At 56.7% G+C, this 17,254-nt stretch overlaps 1 protein-coding gene across 2 annotated transcripts; it reads left to right on the top strand.

The window, feature by feature from the left end:
- Positions 1–4,817: 4,817 nt before the first annotated feature.
- Positions 4,818–15,078, top strand: fdx2 (ferredoxin 2). 2 transcript variants are annotated; one of them, XR_009442969.1, is made up of 6 exons: positions 4,818–4,977; positions 11,114–11,162; positions 11,621–11,727; positions 12,515–12,602; positions 12,684–12,789; positions 13,612–13,725. XR_009442969.1 is itself a non-coding variant. In XM_059639854.1 (5 exons), exons 1-5 carry the CDS (start codon positions 4,827–4,829, stop codon positions 13,766–13,768), a joined length of 552 nt encoding a protein of 183 aa, XP_059495837.1. In that variant the 5' UTR covers positions 4,818–4,826; the 3' UTR covers positions 13,769–15,078. The 2 variants fall into 2 exon arrangements, 1 of the variants encoding a protein (XP_059495837.1); XM_059639854.1 differs by lacking the exon at positions 12,684–12,789 and having other exon boundaries at positions 13,612–15,078.
- The last annotated feature ends 2,176 nt before the right edge of the window (positions 15,079–17,254 follow it).

Here is a 17,254-nt window from a genome sequence, read left to right on the forward strand (position 1 = left end):
TTCTGTGTTTTAAACTTTTTGAAAACATTCTGCATATTCACTACCATTATCCACTTAGCTGCACTGTTACACTATATGGATTTCCAAAGAATTCAAGTAATTAATGGGTCCCTTTAATCTGATGACATATTCTGTGGGACTAGAGCAAAGACAGTTTGCCCCTCTGATCTAGGTTGTAACAGGTCGAAGGAAAAAGTGAGTTTCCTCCAGGAGCTCTGGTTTCTTCCCATGGTCCAAAGATATGCAGACTGGGTGGATTAGCAATGAGGAATGCATTATTACGGAGATAGGGTAGAATTGGGTGGGATGCTCTTTGGAGGGTTGATGTGGACTGGATGGGCTGAATGGCCTCTTTCCACACTAGGGTCTCTCTATTCCTCATATGAAGTCAAATGTGAGTGCAGTTCAGTGTTCTTCTGACCTCTGGTAACTAGCCCACACAGACCTTCAATTGGATTGGGAAGCAGTCCTGTTTTGTGTACTCACTGATCTTGCCTGAATCACCACCTTTGCTTTAAGGGTTGAATGTGTGGGCTGTTTGCTAGCTGGGCCAGCATTTAAAGCCCAACCCTCATTCCACCTTGTGCACATACTACAGTCAATGTACTGTTGATACACCCACTGTGCAGTTAGAGATGCAAACTTTTCCAGTGACAGAAGGAGCAGCAGCATATTTCTGAGTCAGGATGGTGTGTGACTTTAAGGGGGAACTTGTGGGTGGTGGTGTTTCCTTGTCCTTCTGCAATACTGGGTTTGGTGTTGGAGGAAATTGGATGTGGCTCCTGCTGTTGATGTTTATCTAGTCACTGTTAACTGTAGCCATGTGATGTGCTGGGCCCAACTCTGAAGCCCTGCACTAATGTTGCCTGTTAATATTAAAATGCTGCTTTCCATGAACCCGTTCATAGACAAGAGGAAGGAAATTCAAACATCTCACCTTAAGACAGACTGTTTGGAGCCTTGTATAATAACCTCTCACTCTTCAATGTGAAATTGATTTGACGAAAGACTGACATTTACCTGTAGTTGTAATAAACTCTGGCAATTGGCTGCAGCAGTACATGGCAGAACTTACATGTTCTCTAGCTCACTTTTCAGTGTTCCTGTGCAAATATTCTTCTGTTGGAAGGGAATTTGCAACTATTAACACATTACTTTTGAATAGTTAAAGGACTGGGAAAACTGTTGTCAAACTAAAATCAAAAGAGTTTGGCTGTTTGAGAATCAAATCGGTAACAAAGCACAATTGAATTTTTCAAAACTGAGTAAGGAATCCATGATGTTCAAATGTGCTGTGGTCAAATTAAATGGTGAAGGTAACGTGGTTGCTAACAACTGAGGAGACTGTGTGTGGTGGGATAGGTTTCTGGAGCAGAAAAGTTTGCCTGCTGTGATTGCATTTCTTTGTTTTCTTGCTTTTTCTCCTTTTTGAAGTTTTATTTCCCCCCCCCCCCCGTTTGCCTTCCGGATGGAGGGCAGTGATGGGCAAGGCTGGAGGCCCAAAGCAGTTGGCCACGAGGTAGTTGATGTGGCCGGAGCAGTACTTTGGCAGTCGGTGGCATTGTGGGAGCAGCTGGGGGCCTGGAGCAGCACCCGATCAGGACCCTGGCAGTCTGTGGCAAGGCTGCTGTGAGCCCAGATGGCAGTCGGCGGGAGTTGGGAGCACAGAGGCCTTGGGATTGAGAGATGGAGAATCCAGTGCAGAGTGACTGCGGGCTGAAGGCTAAAGAAGGACTATAATTTGAAGTTTTAAACTTACTTATTTTTCTACTTTTTACCTAAGATTTTGTTCCAAAGATGGAGCTGGGAATGGGAACATTGTGAACTTTTCACTGTAGCCCTGTATTCCTATAATTGAATGTATGGGACAATAAAACCTCATTCTAGTTCTAAATCGGGGGGTGGGGGGGGATGAAACAAATGAGGGGAAACCTCTGATATTTTGTAAACTCTGTCAACACGAGCACACTGTAGAAGTTTCCCCTTTTTATTTGGTTTTGGTGCTGTCAGTGTTTTGCAATGCTGTTCTAGCACACCTTGGAAGGAGCTGGGAGATGAACCGAAGTCCTGGCCCAGCCTCTTGTCCTTCCCTTTAAAAAGAATAGGGGGGGTGGGGGGAGAAGAGGAGAGGGTATCACAGCGACAGAAGCTTCCATTGTCGAGGAAGATCTGCCTACCGAGTCAGTATGGGTGGAAATTAGGAACAGCAAGGGAGTAGTCACCTCGTTAGGGGTTTACTACAGGCTCCCCAATAGCAGCAGGGAGATTGAAGAAAGCATAGGTCGGCAGATTTTGGAAAAGTGTGGAGTTGGTAGGGTTGTTGTGAAGGGTGACTTTAACTTTCCCAATATTGATTGGAACCTCCTTCGAGCAGAAGGTTTGAATGGAGCTGTTTTTGTAAGGTGTGTTCAGGAGGGTTTCCTAACTCAGTACGTTGACAGGCCGACGAGGGGAGAGGCCATTCTAGACTTGGTGCTCGGAAACGAGCCAGGGCAGCTATCAGATCGTGTGGTGGGAGAGCATTTTGGTGATAGTGACCATAACTGCCTCACATTCTACATAGCTATGGAGAAGGAGAGGATTAGGCAAAATGGGAGGATATTTAATTGGGGAAGAGGAAACTATGATGTGATTAGACATGAGTTAGGAAGCATGGACTGGGAGCAATTGTTCCATGGTAAGGGCACTATAGACATGTGGAGACTGTTTAAGGAACAGTTGTTACGAGTGATGAATAAATATGTCCCTCTGAGACAGGCAAGAAGGGGTAAGATAAAGGAACCTCGGATGACGAGAGTGGTGGAGCTTCTTGTGAAAAGGAAGAAGTTAGATTACATAAGGTGGAGGAAGCTAGGGTCAAGCTCAGGTCTAGAGGATTACAGGCAGGCGAGGAAGTAGTTCAAAAATGGTCTGAGGAGAGCCAGGAGGGGGCACGAGAAAGGCTTGGCAGAACGGATTAGGGAGAACACAAAGGCATTTTACACTGATGTGAGGAATAAGAGAATGGTCAAAGAAAGAGTTGGGCCGATCAGGGATAGCATAGGGAACTTGTGTGTGGAGTCTGAGGAGGTAGGGGAAGCCCTAAATGAGTTTTTTGCTTCTGTCTTTACGAAAGAAACGAAGTTTGTAGTGAACGAAACCTTTGAAGAGCCGGTGTGCATGCTGGAATGGATAGAGATAGAAGAAGCTGATGTGCTGAAAATTTTGTCAAACATTAAGATTGACAAGTCGCCAGGCCCGGACCAGATTTGTCCTCGGCTGCTTTGGGAAATGAGAAATGCAATTGCTTCGCCACTTGCGAAGATCTTTGCATCCTTGCTCTCCGCTGGGGTCGTACCTGAGGACTGGAGAGAGGCAAATGTAATTCCTCTCTTCAAGAAAGGAAATAGGGAAATCCCCGGCAATTACAGACCAGTAAGTCTCACGTCTGTAGTCTGCAAGGTGTTAGAAAGGATTCTGAGGGATAGGATTTATGACCATCTGGAAGAGCATAGCTTGATTAAATGCAGTCAGCACGGCTTTGTGAGGGGCAGGTCATGCCTCACAAACCTTATTGAGTTGTTTGAGGATGTGACTTGAAAAGTTGATAGGGTTGAGCTGTGGATGTGGTGTATGTGGACTTCAGTAAGGCATTTGATAAGGTTCCCCCTGGTAGGCTCATTCAGAAGGTCAGGAGGAATGGGATACAGGGGAACTTAGCTGTCTGGATGCAGAATTGGCTGGCCAACAGAAGACAGCGAGTGGTAGTAGAAGGAAAGTATTCTGCCTGGACGTCAGTGGTGAGTGGTGTTCCACAGGGCTCTGTCGTTGGGCCTCTACTGTTTGTAATTTTTATTAATGACTTGGATGAGGGGATTGAAGGATGGGTCAGCAAGTTTGCAGATGACACCAAGGTTGGAGGTGTCATTGACAGTATAGAGGGCTGTTGTAGGCTGCAGCGGGACATTGACAGGATGCAGAGATGGGCTGAGAGGTGGCAGATGGAGTTCAACCTGGATAAATGCAAGGTGATGCATTTTGGAAGGTCGAATTTGAAAGCTGAGTACAGGATTAGGAATAGGATTCTTGGCAGTGTGGAGGAACAGAGGGATCTTGGTGTGCAGATACATAGATCCCTTAAAATGGCCACCCAAGTGGACAGGGTTGTTAAGAAAGCATATGGTGTTTTGGCTTTCATTAGCAGGGGGATTGAGTTTAAGAGTCGTGAGCTCTTGTTGCAGCTCTATAAAACTTTGGTTAGACCGCACTTGGAATACTGCGTCCAGTTCTGGGCGCCCTATTATAGGAAAGATGTGGATGCTTTGGAGAGGGTTCAGAGGAGGTTTACCAGGATGCTGCCTGCACTGGAGGGCTTATCTTATGAAGAGAGGTTGACTGAGCTCGGTCTCTTTTCATTGGAGAAAAGGAGGAGGAGAGGGGACCTAATTGAGGTATACAAGATAATGAGAGGCATAGATAGAGTTGATAGCCAGAGACTATTTCCCAGGGCAGAAATGGCTAGCACGAGGGGTCATAGTTTTAAGCTGGTTGGTGGAAAGTATAGAGGGGATGTCAGAGGCAGGTTCTTTACGCAGAGAGTTGTGAGAGCATGGAATGCGTTGCCAGCAGCAGTTGTGGAAGCAAGGTCATTGGGGTCATTTAAGTGACTGCTGGACATGCATATGGTCACAGAAATTTGAGGGTGCATCCATGAGGATCAATGGTCGGCACAACATTGTGGGCTGAAGGGCCTGTTCTGTGCTGTAATGTTCTATGCTCTAAACTGAGGGACTGTCCCTTTAAGGAGCGGCGCTGACGTCACGGCGCGGTCAGCTGACCCTGGTGTCATGGCGGCGGCCAGCGCAGGATGCCGCCTCGGGGTGGGCCTGGGCCTGGGCCTGGGGATCAGGCTCCGGGCCACTCACTGCACACACCGCCACTCCGGGGGAATACGCCATCTCCCGCAAAAACAGGCCCGATCTCTCCGCACAGGTCCCAGTGAGTGAGAGGGATCCCGGGTCGGGGGGGGTGTGGGTGGGGAGGGAACCGGGTTGGGGGGCTGGAGGGGTGGGAGAAGGTGGCGGGGGATGGTGTGGGTAGGAGAGTGGGGCTGGGTAGGGGGGGTGGGTAGGAGGGGGGTAGGGGGAGATGGGGTGGGTAGGATGGGGGGGAGGGGGAGATGGGGTAGGGGGGAGGGGGAGATGGGGTAGGGGGGAGGGGGAGATGGGGTGGGTAGGATGGGGTAGGGGGGAGGGGGAGATGGGGTAGGGGGGAGGGGGAGATGGGGTGGGTAGGATGGGGTAGGGGGGAGGGGGAGATGGGGTAGGGGGGAGGGGGAGATGGGGTTGGGGGGAGGGGGAGATGGGGTGGGTAGGATGGGGTAGGGGGGAGGGGGAGATGGGGTAGGGGGGAGGGGGAGATGGGGTGGGTAGGATGGGGTAGGGGGGAGGGGGAGATGGGGTAGGGGGGAGGGGGAGATGGGGTTGGGGGGAGGGGGAGATGGGGTGGGTAGGATGGGGTAGGGGGGAGGGGGAGATGGGGTAGGGGGGAGGGGGAGATGGGGTGGGTAGGATGGGGTAGGGGGGAGGGGGAGATGGGGTAGGGGGGAGGGGGAGATGGGGTGGGTAGGATGGGGTAGGGGGGAGGGGGAGATGGGGTAGGGGGGAGGGGGAGATGGGGTTGGGGGGAGGGGGAGATGGGGTGGGTAGGATGGGGTAGGGGGGAGGGGGAGATGGGGTTGGGGGGAGGGGGAGATGGGGTGGGTAGGATGGGGTAGGGGGGAGGGGGAGATGGGGTAGGGGGGAGGGGGAGATGGGGTTGGGGGGAGGGGGAGATGGGGTGGGTAGGAGGGGGGGGAGGGGGAGATGGGGTTGGGGAGAGGGGGAGATGGGGTGGGTAGGAGGGGGGGGAGGGGGAGATGGGGTGGGTAGGAGGGGGGGGAAGGGGGAGATGGGGTGGGTAGGAGGGGGGGGAGGGGGAGATGGGGTTGGGGGGAGGGGGAGATGGGGTGGGTAGGAGGGGGGGGAGGGGGAGATGGGGTGGGTAGGGGGGGGGAGGGGGAGATGGGGTTGGGGGGAGGGGGAGATGGGGTTGGGGGGAGGGGGAGATGGGGTGGGTAGGAGGGGGGGAGGGGGAGATGGGGTTGGGGGGAGGGGGAGATGGGGTGGGTAGGAGGGGGAGATGGGGTGGGTAGGAGGGGGGGGAGGGGGAGATGGGGTTGGGGGGAGGGGGAGATGGGGTGGGTAGGAGGGGGAGATGGGGTGGGTAGGAGGGGGGGGAGGGGGAGATGGGGTTGGGGGGAGGGGGAGATGGGGTGGATAGGAGGGGGGGGAGGGGGAGATGGGATTGGGGGGAGGGGGAGATGGGGTGGGTAGGAGGGGGGGAGGGGGAGATGGGATTGGGGGGAGGGGGAGATGGGGTGGGTAGGAGGGGGAGATGGGGTTGGGGGGAGGGGGAGATGGGGTTGGGGGGAGGGGGAGATGGGGTTGGGGGGAGGGGGAGATGGGGTGGGTAGGGGGGGGGGAGGGGGAGATGGGGTGGGTAGGGGGGGGAGGGGGAGATGGGGTTGGGGGGAGGGGGAGATGGGGTGGGTAGGAGGGGGGGAGGGGGAGATGGGGTTGGGGGGAGGGGGAGATGGGGTGGGTAGGAGGGGGAGATGGGGTGGGTAGGAGGGGGGGGAGGGGGAGATGGGGTTGGGGGGAGGGGGAGATGGGGTGGATAGGAGGGGGGGGAGGGGGAGATGGGATTGGGGGGAGGGGGAGATGGGGTGGGTAGGAGGGGGGGAGGGGGAGATGGGATTGGGGGGAGGGGGAGATGGGGTGGGTAGGAGGGGGAGATGGGGTTGGGGGGAGGGGGAGATGGGGTTGGGGGGAGGGGGAGATGGGGTTGGGGGGAGGGGGAGATGGGGTGGGTGGGGGGGGGGAGGGGGAGATGGGGTTGGGGGGAGGGGGAGATGGGGTGGGTAGGAGGGGGGGGAGGGGGAGATGGGGTTGGGGGGAGGGGGAGATGGGGTGGGTAGGAGGGGGGGGAGGGGGAGATGGGGTTGGGGGGAGGGGGAGATGGGGTGGGTAGGAGGGGGGGGAGGGGGAGATGGGGTTGGGGGGAGGGGGAGATGGGGTGGGGGGGAGGGGGAGATGGGGTTGGGGGGAGGGGGAGATGGGGTTGGGGGGAGGGGGAGATGGGGTGGGGGGGAGGGGGAGATGGGGTGGGGGGGAGGGGGAGATGGGGTTGGGGGGAGGGGGAGATGGGGTTGGGGGGAGGGGGAGATGGGGTGGGTAGGGGGGGGGGAGGGGGAGATGGGGTGGGTAGGGGGGGGGAGGGGGAGATGGGGTTGGGGGGAGGGGGAGATGGGGTGGGTAGGAGGGGGGGGAGGGGGAGATGGGGTTGGGGGGAGGGGGAGATGGGGTGGATAGGAGGGGGGGGAGGGGGAGATGGGATTGGGGGGAGGGGGAGATGGGGTGGGTAGGAGGGGGGGAGGGGGAGATGGGATTGGGGGGAGGGGGAGATGGGGTGGGTAGGAGGGGGAGATGGGGTTGGGGGGAGGGGGAGATGGGGTTGGGGGGAGGGGGAGATGGGGTTGGGGGGAGGGGGAGATGGGGTGGGTGGGGGGGGGGAGGGGGAGATGGGGTTGGGGGGAGGGGGAGATGGGGTGGGTAGGAGGGGGGGAGGGGGAGATGGGGTTGGGGGGAGGGGGAGATGGGGTGGGTAGGAGGGGGGGGAGGGGGAGATGGGGTTGGGGGGAGGGGGAGATGGGGTGGGTAGGAGGGGGGGGAGGGGGAGATGGGGTTGGGGGGAGGGGGAGATGGGGTGGGTAGGAGGGGGAGATGGGGTTGGGGGGAGGGGGAGATGGGGTGGGTAGGAGGGGGGGGAGGGGGAGATGGGGAGGGGGAGATGGGGTTGGGGGGAGGGGGAGATGGGGTGGGTAGGAGGGGGGGGAGGGGGAGATGGGGTTGGGGGGAGGGGGAGATGGGGTGGGGGGGAGGGGGAGATGGGGTTGGGGGGAGGGGGAGATGGGGTTGGGGGGAGGGGGAGATGGGGTGGGTAGGAGGGGGGGAGGGGGAGATGGGGTTGGGGGGAGGGGGAGATGGGGTGGATAGGAGGGGGGGGAGGGGGAGATGGGGTTGGGGGGAGGGGGAGATGGGGTGGGTAGGAGGGGGGGGAGGGGGAGATGGGGTGGGTAGGGGGGGGTGGGGGGTAGGGGGGGGTAGGGGGGTGGGTGGGGGGGGTAGGGGGGAGATGGGGGGGTAGGGGGGTGGGTGGGGGGGTAGGGGGGAGATGGGGGGGTAGGGGGGTGGGGGGGTAGGGGGGTGGGGGGGGGTAGGGGGGTGGGGGGGTGGGGGGGGGTGGGGGGGTAGGGGGGTGGGGGGGGGTAGGGGGGTGGGGGGGTAGGGGGGGTGGGGGGGGGGTAGGGGGGTGGGGGGGTGGTAGGGGGGTGGGGGGGTAGGGGGGTGGGGGGGGGTAGGGGGGTGGGGGGGTAGGGGGGTGGGGGGGGGGTAGGGGGGGGGGGTGGGGGGGTAGGGGGGGGGGTAGGGGGGTGGGGGGGGGGGGTAGGGGGGTGGGGGGGGAGATGGGGTGGGTAGGGGGGTGGGTAGGGGGGTAGGGGGGTGGGTGGGGGGGAGATGGGGTGGGTAGGGGGGTAGGGGGGTAGGTGGGGGGGAGATGGGGTGGGTAGGGGGGTGGGTGGGGGGGTAGGGGGGTGGGTGGGGGGGTAGGGGGGTGGGTGGGGGGGTAGGGGGGTGGGTGGGGGGGTAGGGGGGTGGGTAGGGGGGTGGGTGGGGGGGAGATGGGGTGGGTAGGATGGGGGGGGAGGGGGAGATGGGGTAGGGGGGAGGGGGAGATGGGGTAGGGGGGAGGGGGAGATGGGGTGGGTAGGGGGGGGGAGATGGGGTGGGTAGGATTGGGGGGGAGGGGGAGATGGGGTGGGTAGGAGGGGGGAGATGGGGTGGGTAGGAGGGGGGGGGAGATGGGGTGGGTAGGAGGGGGGGGAGGGGGAGATGGGGTTGGGGGGAGGGGGAGATGGGGTGGGTAGGAGGGGGGGGAGGGGGAGATGGGGTTGGGGGGGAGGGGGAGATGGGGTGGGTAGGAGGGGGGGAGGGGGAGATGGGGTTGGGGGGAGGGGGAGATGGGGTGGGTAGGAGGGGGGGGAGGGGAGATGGGGTTGGGGGGAGGGGGAGATGGGGTGGGTAGGAGGGGGGGGAGGGGGAGATGGGGTTGGGGGGAGGGGGAGATGGGGTGGGTAGGAGGGGGGGGAGGGGGAGATGGGGTTGGGGGGGGGGGAGATGGGGTGGGTAGGAGGGGGGGGAGGGGGAGATGGGATTGGGGGGAGGGGGAGATGGGGTGGGTAGGAGGGGGGGAGGGGGAGATGGGGTTGGGGGAGGGGGAGATGGGGTGGGTAGGAGGGGGGGGTGGGGGAGTGGGGGGGGGGGAGTGGGGGGTGGGGTGGGGGAGTGGGGGGGAGATGGGGTGGGTAGGGGGGTAGGGGGTGGGTGGGGGGAGTGATGGGGTGGGTAGGGGGTGGGGGGAGATGGGGTGGGTAGGGGGGTGGGGGGGAGATGGGGTGGGTAGGGGGGTGGTGGGGTGGGGGGGTGGTAGGGGGGTGGGTGGGGGGGAGATGGGGTGGGTAGGGGGTGGGGGGGAGATGGGGTGGGTTGGTGGGTGGGGGGGAGATGGGGTGGGTAGGTGGGTGGGGGGGAGATGGGGTGGGTAGGGGGTTGGTGGGGAGATGGGGTGGGTAGGTGGGTGGGGGGGAGATGGGGTGGGTAGGGGGTTGGTGGGGAGATGGGGGGGGTAGGGGGGTGGGTGGGGGGGGGTAGGGGTGTGGGTGGGGGGGGGTAGGGGGGTGGGTGGGGGGGAGATGGGGTGGGTAGGGGGTGGGGGGGTGGGTAGGGGGGTGGGGGGGTGGTAGGGGGGTGGGTGGGGGGGAGATGGGGTGGGTAGGGGGTGGGGGGGAGATGGGGTGGGTAGGTGGGTGGGGGGGAGATGGGGTGGGTAGGGGGTTGGTGGGGAGATGGGGTGGGTAGGTGGGTGGGGGGGAGATGGGGTGGGTAGGGGGTTGGTGGGGAGATGGGGGGGGTAGGGGTGTGGGTGGGGGGGGGGTAGGGGTGTGGGTGGGGGGGGTAGGGGGGTGGGTGGGGGGGGGTAGGGGGGTGGGTTGGGGGGGGTAGGGGTGTGGGTGGGGGGGGTAGGGGGGGTGGGTGGGGGGGGTAGGGGTGTGGGTGGGGGGGTAGGGGGGTGGGTGGGGGGGGAGATGGGGTGGGTAGGGGGGTGGGTGGGGGGGAGATGGGGTGGGTAGGGGGGTGGGGGGAGATGGGGTGGGTAGGGGGGTGGGGGGAGATGGGGGGGGTGGGGGGGAGATGGGGTGGGGGGGTGGTGGGGGGGAGATGGGGTGGGTAGGGGGGTGGGGGGAGATGGGGTGGGTAGGGGGGTGGGTAGGGGGGTGGGGGGGAGGTGGGGGGTGGGGGGGAGGTGGGGGGTGGGGGGGTGGGGGGAGATGGGGTGGGTAGGGGGGTGGGGGGGAGATGGGGTGGGTAGGGGGGTGGGGGGGAGATGGGGTAGGGGGGGAGGGGGAGATGGGGTAGGGGGGAGATGGGGTGGGTAGAAGGGAGGGTGGGTACAGGGCAGGGTGGGTAGGAGGGAGGGGAGGGGGAGATGGGGTGGGTAGGAGGGAGGGGAGGGGAGATGGGTGGGTAGGAGGGGGGAGGGGGAGATGGGGTGGGTAGGAGGGGGGGAGGGGAGATGGGGTGGGTAGGAGAGGGGGGGCGGGGTGGGTAGGAGAGGGGGGGCGGGGTGGGTAGGAGAGGGGGGGCGGGGTGGGTAGGAGGGAGGGTGGGGGGCAGAGTGGGTTGGAGGGAGGGGGGTACAGGGCAGGGTGGGTAGGAGGGTGGGGGGTACAGGGCAGGGTGGGTAGGAGGGTGGGGGGTACAGGGCAGGGTGGGGAGAAGCCGTGGACAGGATGAGTAGGGAGGCGGGGGGTGATGTGGGACAGGGTGGATGGGAGAAGGGACAAGTGGGACAGTGTTGAGGGAAGGGGGGAAAGAAGGGAGACTATGTGGGAGTGGTGTGGGGGGGCGGAAGAGAGAGAGGAGTGAGTAGAGGCTTGATAAATTGCTGACTGATCATTTTTATTTGTCTCCAGACGTCTATCAATGTGATGACACCAGCTCGAAAGCTGAGAGTTTGGATGTGTAAGTACAGAACGCTCATCGTTGGAGCCTGGTCTCTCCCGTGCTACTGTGTTTGCTGATCAGTTCATTATCCTCCCTCACTTTAGTTTCTGTTAAACGTGCTGACTCATTCTTTATGTCTCCTCTTCTGGTTGTTTGCTGTTGCTATCAAGGTCTGTGAGTGATGAGGGAACTTGATCTATTGTTATTGTCGATCGCCGTTTACCAAACATTCTGTAAATTCACACTGTGGGGAGCTTGCCTTTATTTGAGATAAATGATCTGAAATGAGTTTGAATCATAACATCCAGTTTGCAATCAGAACAGCTGTATGGATGATAGGGTCTCAACCTTAGGAGGAAAACTGATAACTACATGGTAGATTTTTGCAGATAACTTTGAATAAGTGCACCAAAAGACATTTTCTTGATAAACTATAAAAATCAATAAGTTGTGTGACAATCTCTTGCTTGTTTTAGTGTAAATGTAACCTTTATTGATCGATCGGGTCGTCGGATTCCTGTGATGGGGAAGGTGGGCGATAATGTCCTGTACTTGGCTCATGAGAATGGGATCGATCTGGAGGGTGAGTACTGATCGAGTGAAATCTTTAAACTCTTCACCTTGTCAGAAAAAGAGGTCACACTCATTTGCTGAAGTGAAGGGAGAAATATTTGACCGTTCTGTGAATAGCATCTTTAGATCTTGCCTGAGAAGGGCTTAATTTAATGTTTTATCTGAATTACAGTACTTAGTAAATTCTATTCCACAATTCTGTGAAAATAGCACAAGCCAGCCAAATACAGTGGATGCTGGAAATCTGAAATACAGACAGAATGTTGGAGAATCACAGCAGGTCTGACAGCAACTGTAGAGAGAAAAGTTAAGGTTTGAGTCCTATATGACTGTTCTTTAAGGCTAGAGAATGAGCTGCTGCTGATCTTTGTTTTGTGAGATGATGCAGATAATGTTGATGTCCCTTAAAAGGCTTTGAAAGGGCAGTCTACGTTTCGCTGCCTTGTGCAGTAAATTCACTGCCTGGTGCAGTCTGAACAGCAGATAGGACGGGGAGACTCCAGATCTGATCTGATTCTTCACTCCGTTAGCCAACCACATCTGTGCAACAGGATACCAACAAAGGGCCACATACCTGCTTCTGATCTCTTTCCTGTGAGCCCTGCTGGAATGTCTGTGGGGGCAATTGCTGTGCTCATCTGTGTATGAGATATGTTTTTATCATGTCAGTTTCAGCTGAGTTGTTGATTTTGATGACTCTGGGATGGCATATGAAGCAAGATTGAGGGAATTGGAGTGAAAATTTGCAGACATACCTGGCTTGTGTATTTAAATAACTGTTTATTTTCCATGTGTAGGTGCATGTGAAGCTTCCTTGGCCTGTTCCACCTGCCATGTGTATGTGAATGAAGAACATTTCGATAAACTGCCTGAAGCAGTTGAAAGGTACAAACAATATTGTTGTCCAGCACAGGATTTACAATTCAGACCATGTCCCACTTCTAATTCATGCTGATGTACTGACAGTTTCCATTTGCTTACCTCTGATCAATATTTGCGGCATAAAACCTGTGGAGAATGAGAGGAACGAGACCTGAAGATAACCTTTTAACCACTGGGTTCAGCAGTAAAGGTTAGAAAGGATCCAACTGTACGTAACCCTAATCTTTTCCAGAAATGAAATATCACAATCTATTGTCGTAGAGTTCAGGTTATACTTTGAATCAGAATTTATTACAAAAATTAGATCTGCGCAGAAGATAGTAACTCGTAACTGGGAAATTAGTGCATACAACAAAATTTTAAATCTGAGGCAGAAATCAAAATTGTTGAAATAACTCTCGTGCAAGACACCAGAATTCCTATGATGTTCTCTATTGCGGAATGTCACAGATTGAACTGAGTGCTGCATACTGATATATCTACATTTTGCCATGAAGTAGACGCAAGTTATTGTAGTAAATAGACCCCAGGAATAGCAACGCCCTCAGTCTGGAACAATACTCACAGTCAAACCTGAGCAAAGTGAGATTAGAGAGCTGGGTGCACACATGCTATCGAATCTTTGCTTTAATGTCACAGTGACTTTACCTGACGTCTGACCTAAATGTCATATGTTCAGTCTTAAATGTTGACGTTAATTGTTAAAATTTTAAAGTAAGCTGGGAAGCGAAGAGAGATTTTGTTGGAGCAGAGAGGTTTCTTCATACTGCAATTTGGAAGAGAAAGCATGAGGTACTGAAATGTCGACACTGCTGGAAGACTAATTACAGTGTGATGTGTTTACGAGTCATTCTCATTATAACTGGAAGCATGGGAATTCATATTGAAAAGCAAAATCATGGCAACAGGTTTGGTGAAAGGGACTTTTTTTATTGAGTTGTGCATGTGTTGGAGATTTACAGATGAGTATATACTGCAGCTGAGACTGAACACCAAATTCTTGTTTGGCCAGGGAGGAAGACATGTTGGACATGGCTCCTGTTCTACAGCTGAACTCTCGCCTCGGATGTCAGATCATCCTCACCAAAGAATTAGAGGGTATGGAGCTAACCCTACCCAAAATCACAAGGAACTTCTACGTGGATGGGCATGTGCCAAAACCCCATTGATGGGCATTTACTGAATTTGTGGCATATCAAGAGACTCACAACATTCCAGTCAATACCTCAGACACACAGGTGCCCAGCGAAGGACCAGCACCTCATGGGTACGCACACCCAGCTGAAACTGGGGGTGTGGAGAGGAACAGCTCGAGCAATTTGTGGCTACAGATGTTTCACAGGAAAGCTGTTCCTGAAATTTTCCCTTAATCCCACACCGTTCCAGTGAGAAAAGCCTGAACCTCTGAGCAGTCTGTCAAATTCCTGCCTCGGGGTTAATTAATTCACAGGAAGTGATGTGTTTAATCCAAGAAAACTGTGCTCCTCCATATTCTGACCATCTCCATTACCATCACAAAAGTGCTGCCCATCAGATGGGATTAACCTGTCGTGATTTTGCTTTGTTGTTGATCATATTTCTGTCTTTGTTTTCTGAGCTTTGTAAAGTCACAACTCAGCGTGACTGGAATTAGCAGTTCTATGTGTTGACTTGTTTATAACAGAAGGGACAATGGTTTCTGGCATCAAATAACTTCAGGACAGGAGGCTCAGGAGCTTTCGGAGGAGGTGCTCTACAGCATGTTACTGCATCGGTGCAGCGATGGGAAACATGAGTCTGCAGAAGAGTTTCAGTGTCGAGCACTTAAGAAGAATAAAGATTATGTCCTGCTATCAAAGACAGCAGTTTTCTAGAGAGTGTTCAGAAAGTGCTAATGAAATATCTGTAAGGGTTACGGCCCACACATTAAATTCTGGAATTTTTCAGGAATTTCTACCCCAGACAATCTGAACCTTAGGCTCCAAACCATTGTCAGAGACCAAAGTGAGCTCTCTCTCCTCCCAGAGACCAATGTGCCCAAAGGTGGGCATCAGCTCAGCCTGTGTGAGAGCTGCCATGCAACGCATGTGGGTAGCCAGTGAAGAAGTGACCAGTCAGACAACAGCAATGTCCTGACAACACACAGTTCACAAACTCGTTAAACACGACTGGATCTAAATAGACGTTACAATATTTTACAGTAGTTCTGTTCCTGTTAGTTCAGGGGAGCTAGGAAAGATTGTGTGTTTCTTTATGTTACGGTTAGTAAAAGTGACTGGATTCTAAATATTGGGAAAGTAGTTCCGCTTTGTTAAATTAAAATATTGATGCAAACGTTGACAATAAAATCAGAGACCTATTTTGTCACCATTGCTCGCCATGCCTCTATTTGAGCAGGGGCCTTGCCTGAACCTACTTCCAGCTGTTGAATTTTGGTAAACTTCCAGGGTTCCCTATTTCTGTGGTGGATCAGGGAAGCTGACCGGTGTTGGGAAGATACCTTTACAAAATGCGAGGTTTTGTAAAATTGTATTTTAAACTATTGATTGTAAAGTAAAATAGAGAAAGGAAGGAGATGTGTGACCTGCAAAACAATATCTTAATTTTTATTGATCAGGAAATCCAAGGGCCCCAGACAGTCTCATCTGGTCAGAAGTCACACAACATCAGGTTACAGTCCCAACAGGTTTATTTGAAATCACAAGCTTTCGAAACACTGCTCCTTTGTCGGGAGGGGAGGGGACGGTGTGTTTGGAGGCTCCCGGGTGGGGCGGGGGACACACACGGAGTATTTGGAGGTTTGAGATGGGCTTTGAGATTTCAAAAGTTCAACAGAAGCTCAAGAGGTTCTGCAAAAATGATCATTGAAGCTGAGACAGAGACAGTAGAGTGAGAGAAAAGACATGTAGCTCGGGTTTTGGCTGAGCTTGTTGATTTGTTCAGCAAGCTGGTGGGTTGGTCGGCAGACGTTTTGCCACCAAACTAGGTAACATCTTCAGCACATCTCCAACGCTTCACCAGCGACGGACTGATGATGTTGCCTGGTACGGTAACGAAATGTCTGCTGACCAACCCACCAGCTTGGTGAAGACTTAACAACCTCGCAGCACCTCTGAAGTACCAGCATACAGCTTGTTGAAGGGGAGCTTGTGCTGGAAGGTTCACCTACTTGGAGTTTGAGGAAGGGTTTTCAATTTGCACCTGACGAGGAAAGTCAGTCGCAGGAGTTGAGATTATCTGCAGAGGGAAGGGAAGAAGAGATGAGAATGTTTCCAGGCTGCAGGGAACAATTTCCTACTAATTCCTGGCGAATGCAATGCCTACCCAAGGAGCAGGGTAAACTCTGAGAGTGTGCGGGGGATTTTGAGTGAATTGGAAAGTTAAACGGGGGATTTTTTCTGCAGGAGTTGAGGGAATTTTGATGCCTGCTGCTATCAGCTGCTTGTTCCAGTAACAGTTTCTGAATTTGAAATTTTGCGTGAATCTTCACTGGAAACGGGAATGTCTTGATGAAGGTTGTCAGCCTCCGGGAGAGGAGGACTTTCCCGGCCTGAGCATGAGGGGCCAGTCAGACTGACTCAGCAGTGAGCGGCGCCATCGCTCCGGGGTATGCGCTGCGGCTAACTCCGGCAGGGGGCGGTGTGTCCGGAAGATCCGGCAGGGGGCGGTGTGTCCGGAAGATCTGGCAGGGGGGGCGGTGTGTCCGGAAGATCCGGCAGGGGGCGGTGTGTCTGGAGGATCCGGCGGGGGGCGGTGTGTCCGGAAGATCCGGCAGGGGGCGGTGTGTCCGGGAGATCCAGCGGGGTGGGGGGCGGTGTGTCCGGAAGATCCGGCAGGGGGCGGTGTGTCCGGGAGATCCGGCGGGGTGGGGGGGGCGGAATGTCCGGAAGATCCGGCGGGGGGGGGCGGTGTGTCCGGAAGATCCGGCGGGGGGGGGGCGGTGTGTGCGGAAGATCGGCAGGGGGCGGTGTGTCCGGAAGATCCGGTGGGGGGGGGCGGTGTGTCTGGAGGATCCGGCAGAGGGCGGTGTGTCAGGAGGATCCGGGAGGGCGAGGAGAGTCGCGGAGGATCCGGCAGAGGGCGGTGTTTCGGGAGGAGCCGGGGAGGTGAGTTGGAGGATCCGGGAGAGGGCGGTGGGCCCGGAGGGGGTGTGATCGGAGGTGGTGAGTCCGGAGGGTACGTGGAGGACCATGGGGGGCGGGGGGGAGTGTGACGGGATGCCCCGCGAGGGGGCGGTATACGCGGAGACACCCCGAGGGGGCGGTGTGTCCGGAGGCTCTGCGAGGGGGCGGTGTGAAGGGACGGCCGGTGAGGCGGGGTGAAGGGGAGGAAAGGGAGTGGGCGGTGTGATGGGAGGGCCCGAGGAGGGTTGGGGTGACACGGGTGGTCCCAGGAGGGGGAGGTGTCAGGGGAGGCGGGGCGGGTCAGCGAGGGGTGTACGGAAGACCCGCGAGGGGGGCGGAATTGATGGGAGGGCCCGCGAGGGGGCGGTGTGAGGGGAGGCCATGAGAGGGGATGGTGTGTCCGGAGGCCCCGCGAGGGGGCGGTGTAACGGGAAGCCCCGCGAGGGGGCGGTGTCAGCGGAGGCACCGCGAGGGGGGCGCGAGTCGGGAGGCCGCGCGAAGGGGCTGTGTCAGGGGAGGATCCGAAAGGCGGGGTGGAACCGGATGCCTGGC

The sequence above is a fragment of the Stegostoma tigrinum genome, chromosome 35 (genome assembly GCF_030684315.1).
Source record: "Stegostoma tigrinum isolate sSteTig4 chromosome 35, sSteTig4.hap1, whole genome shotgun sequence".
Classification (NCBI taxonomy): domain Eukaryota; kingdom Metazoa; phylum Chordata; class Chondrichthyes; order Orectolobiformes; family Stegostomatidae; genus Stegostoma; species Stegostoma tigrinum.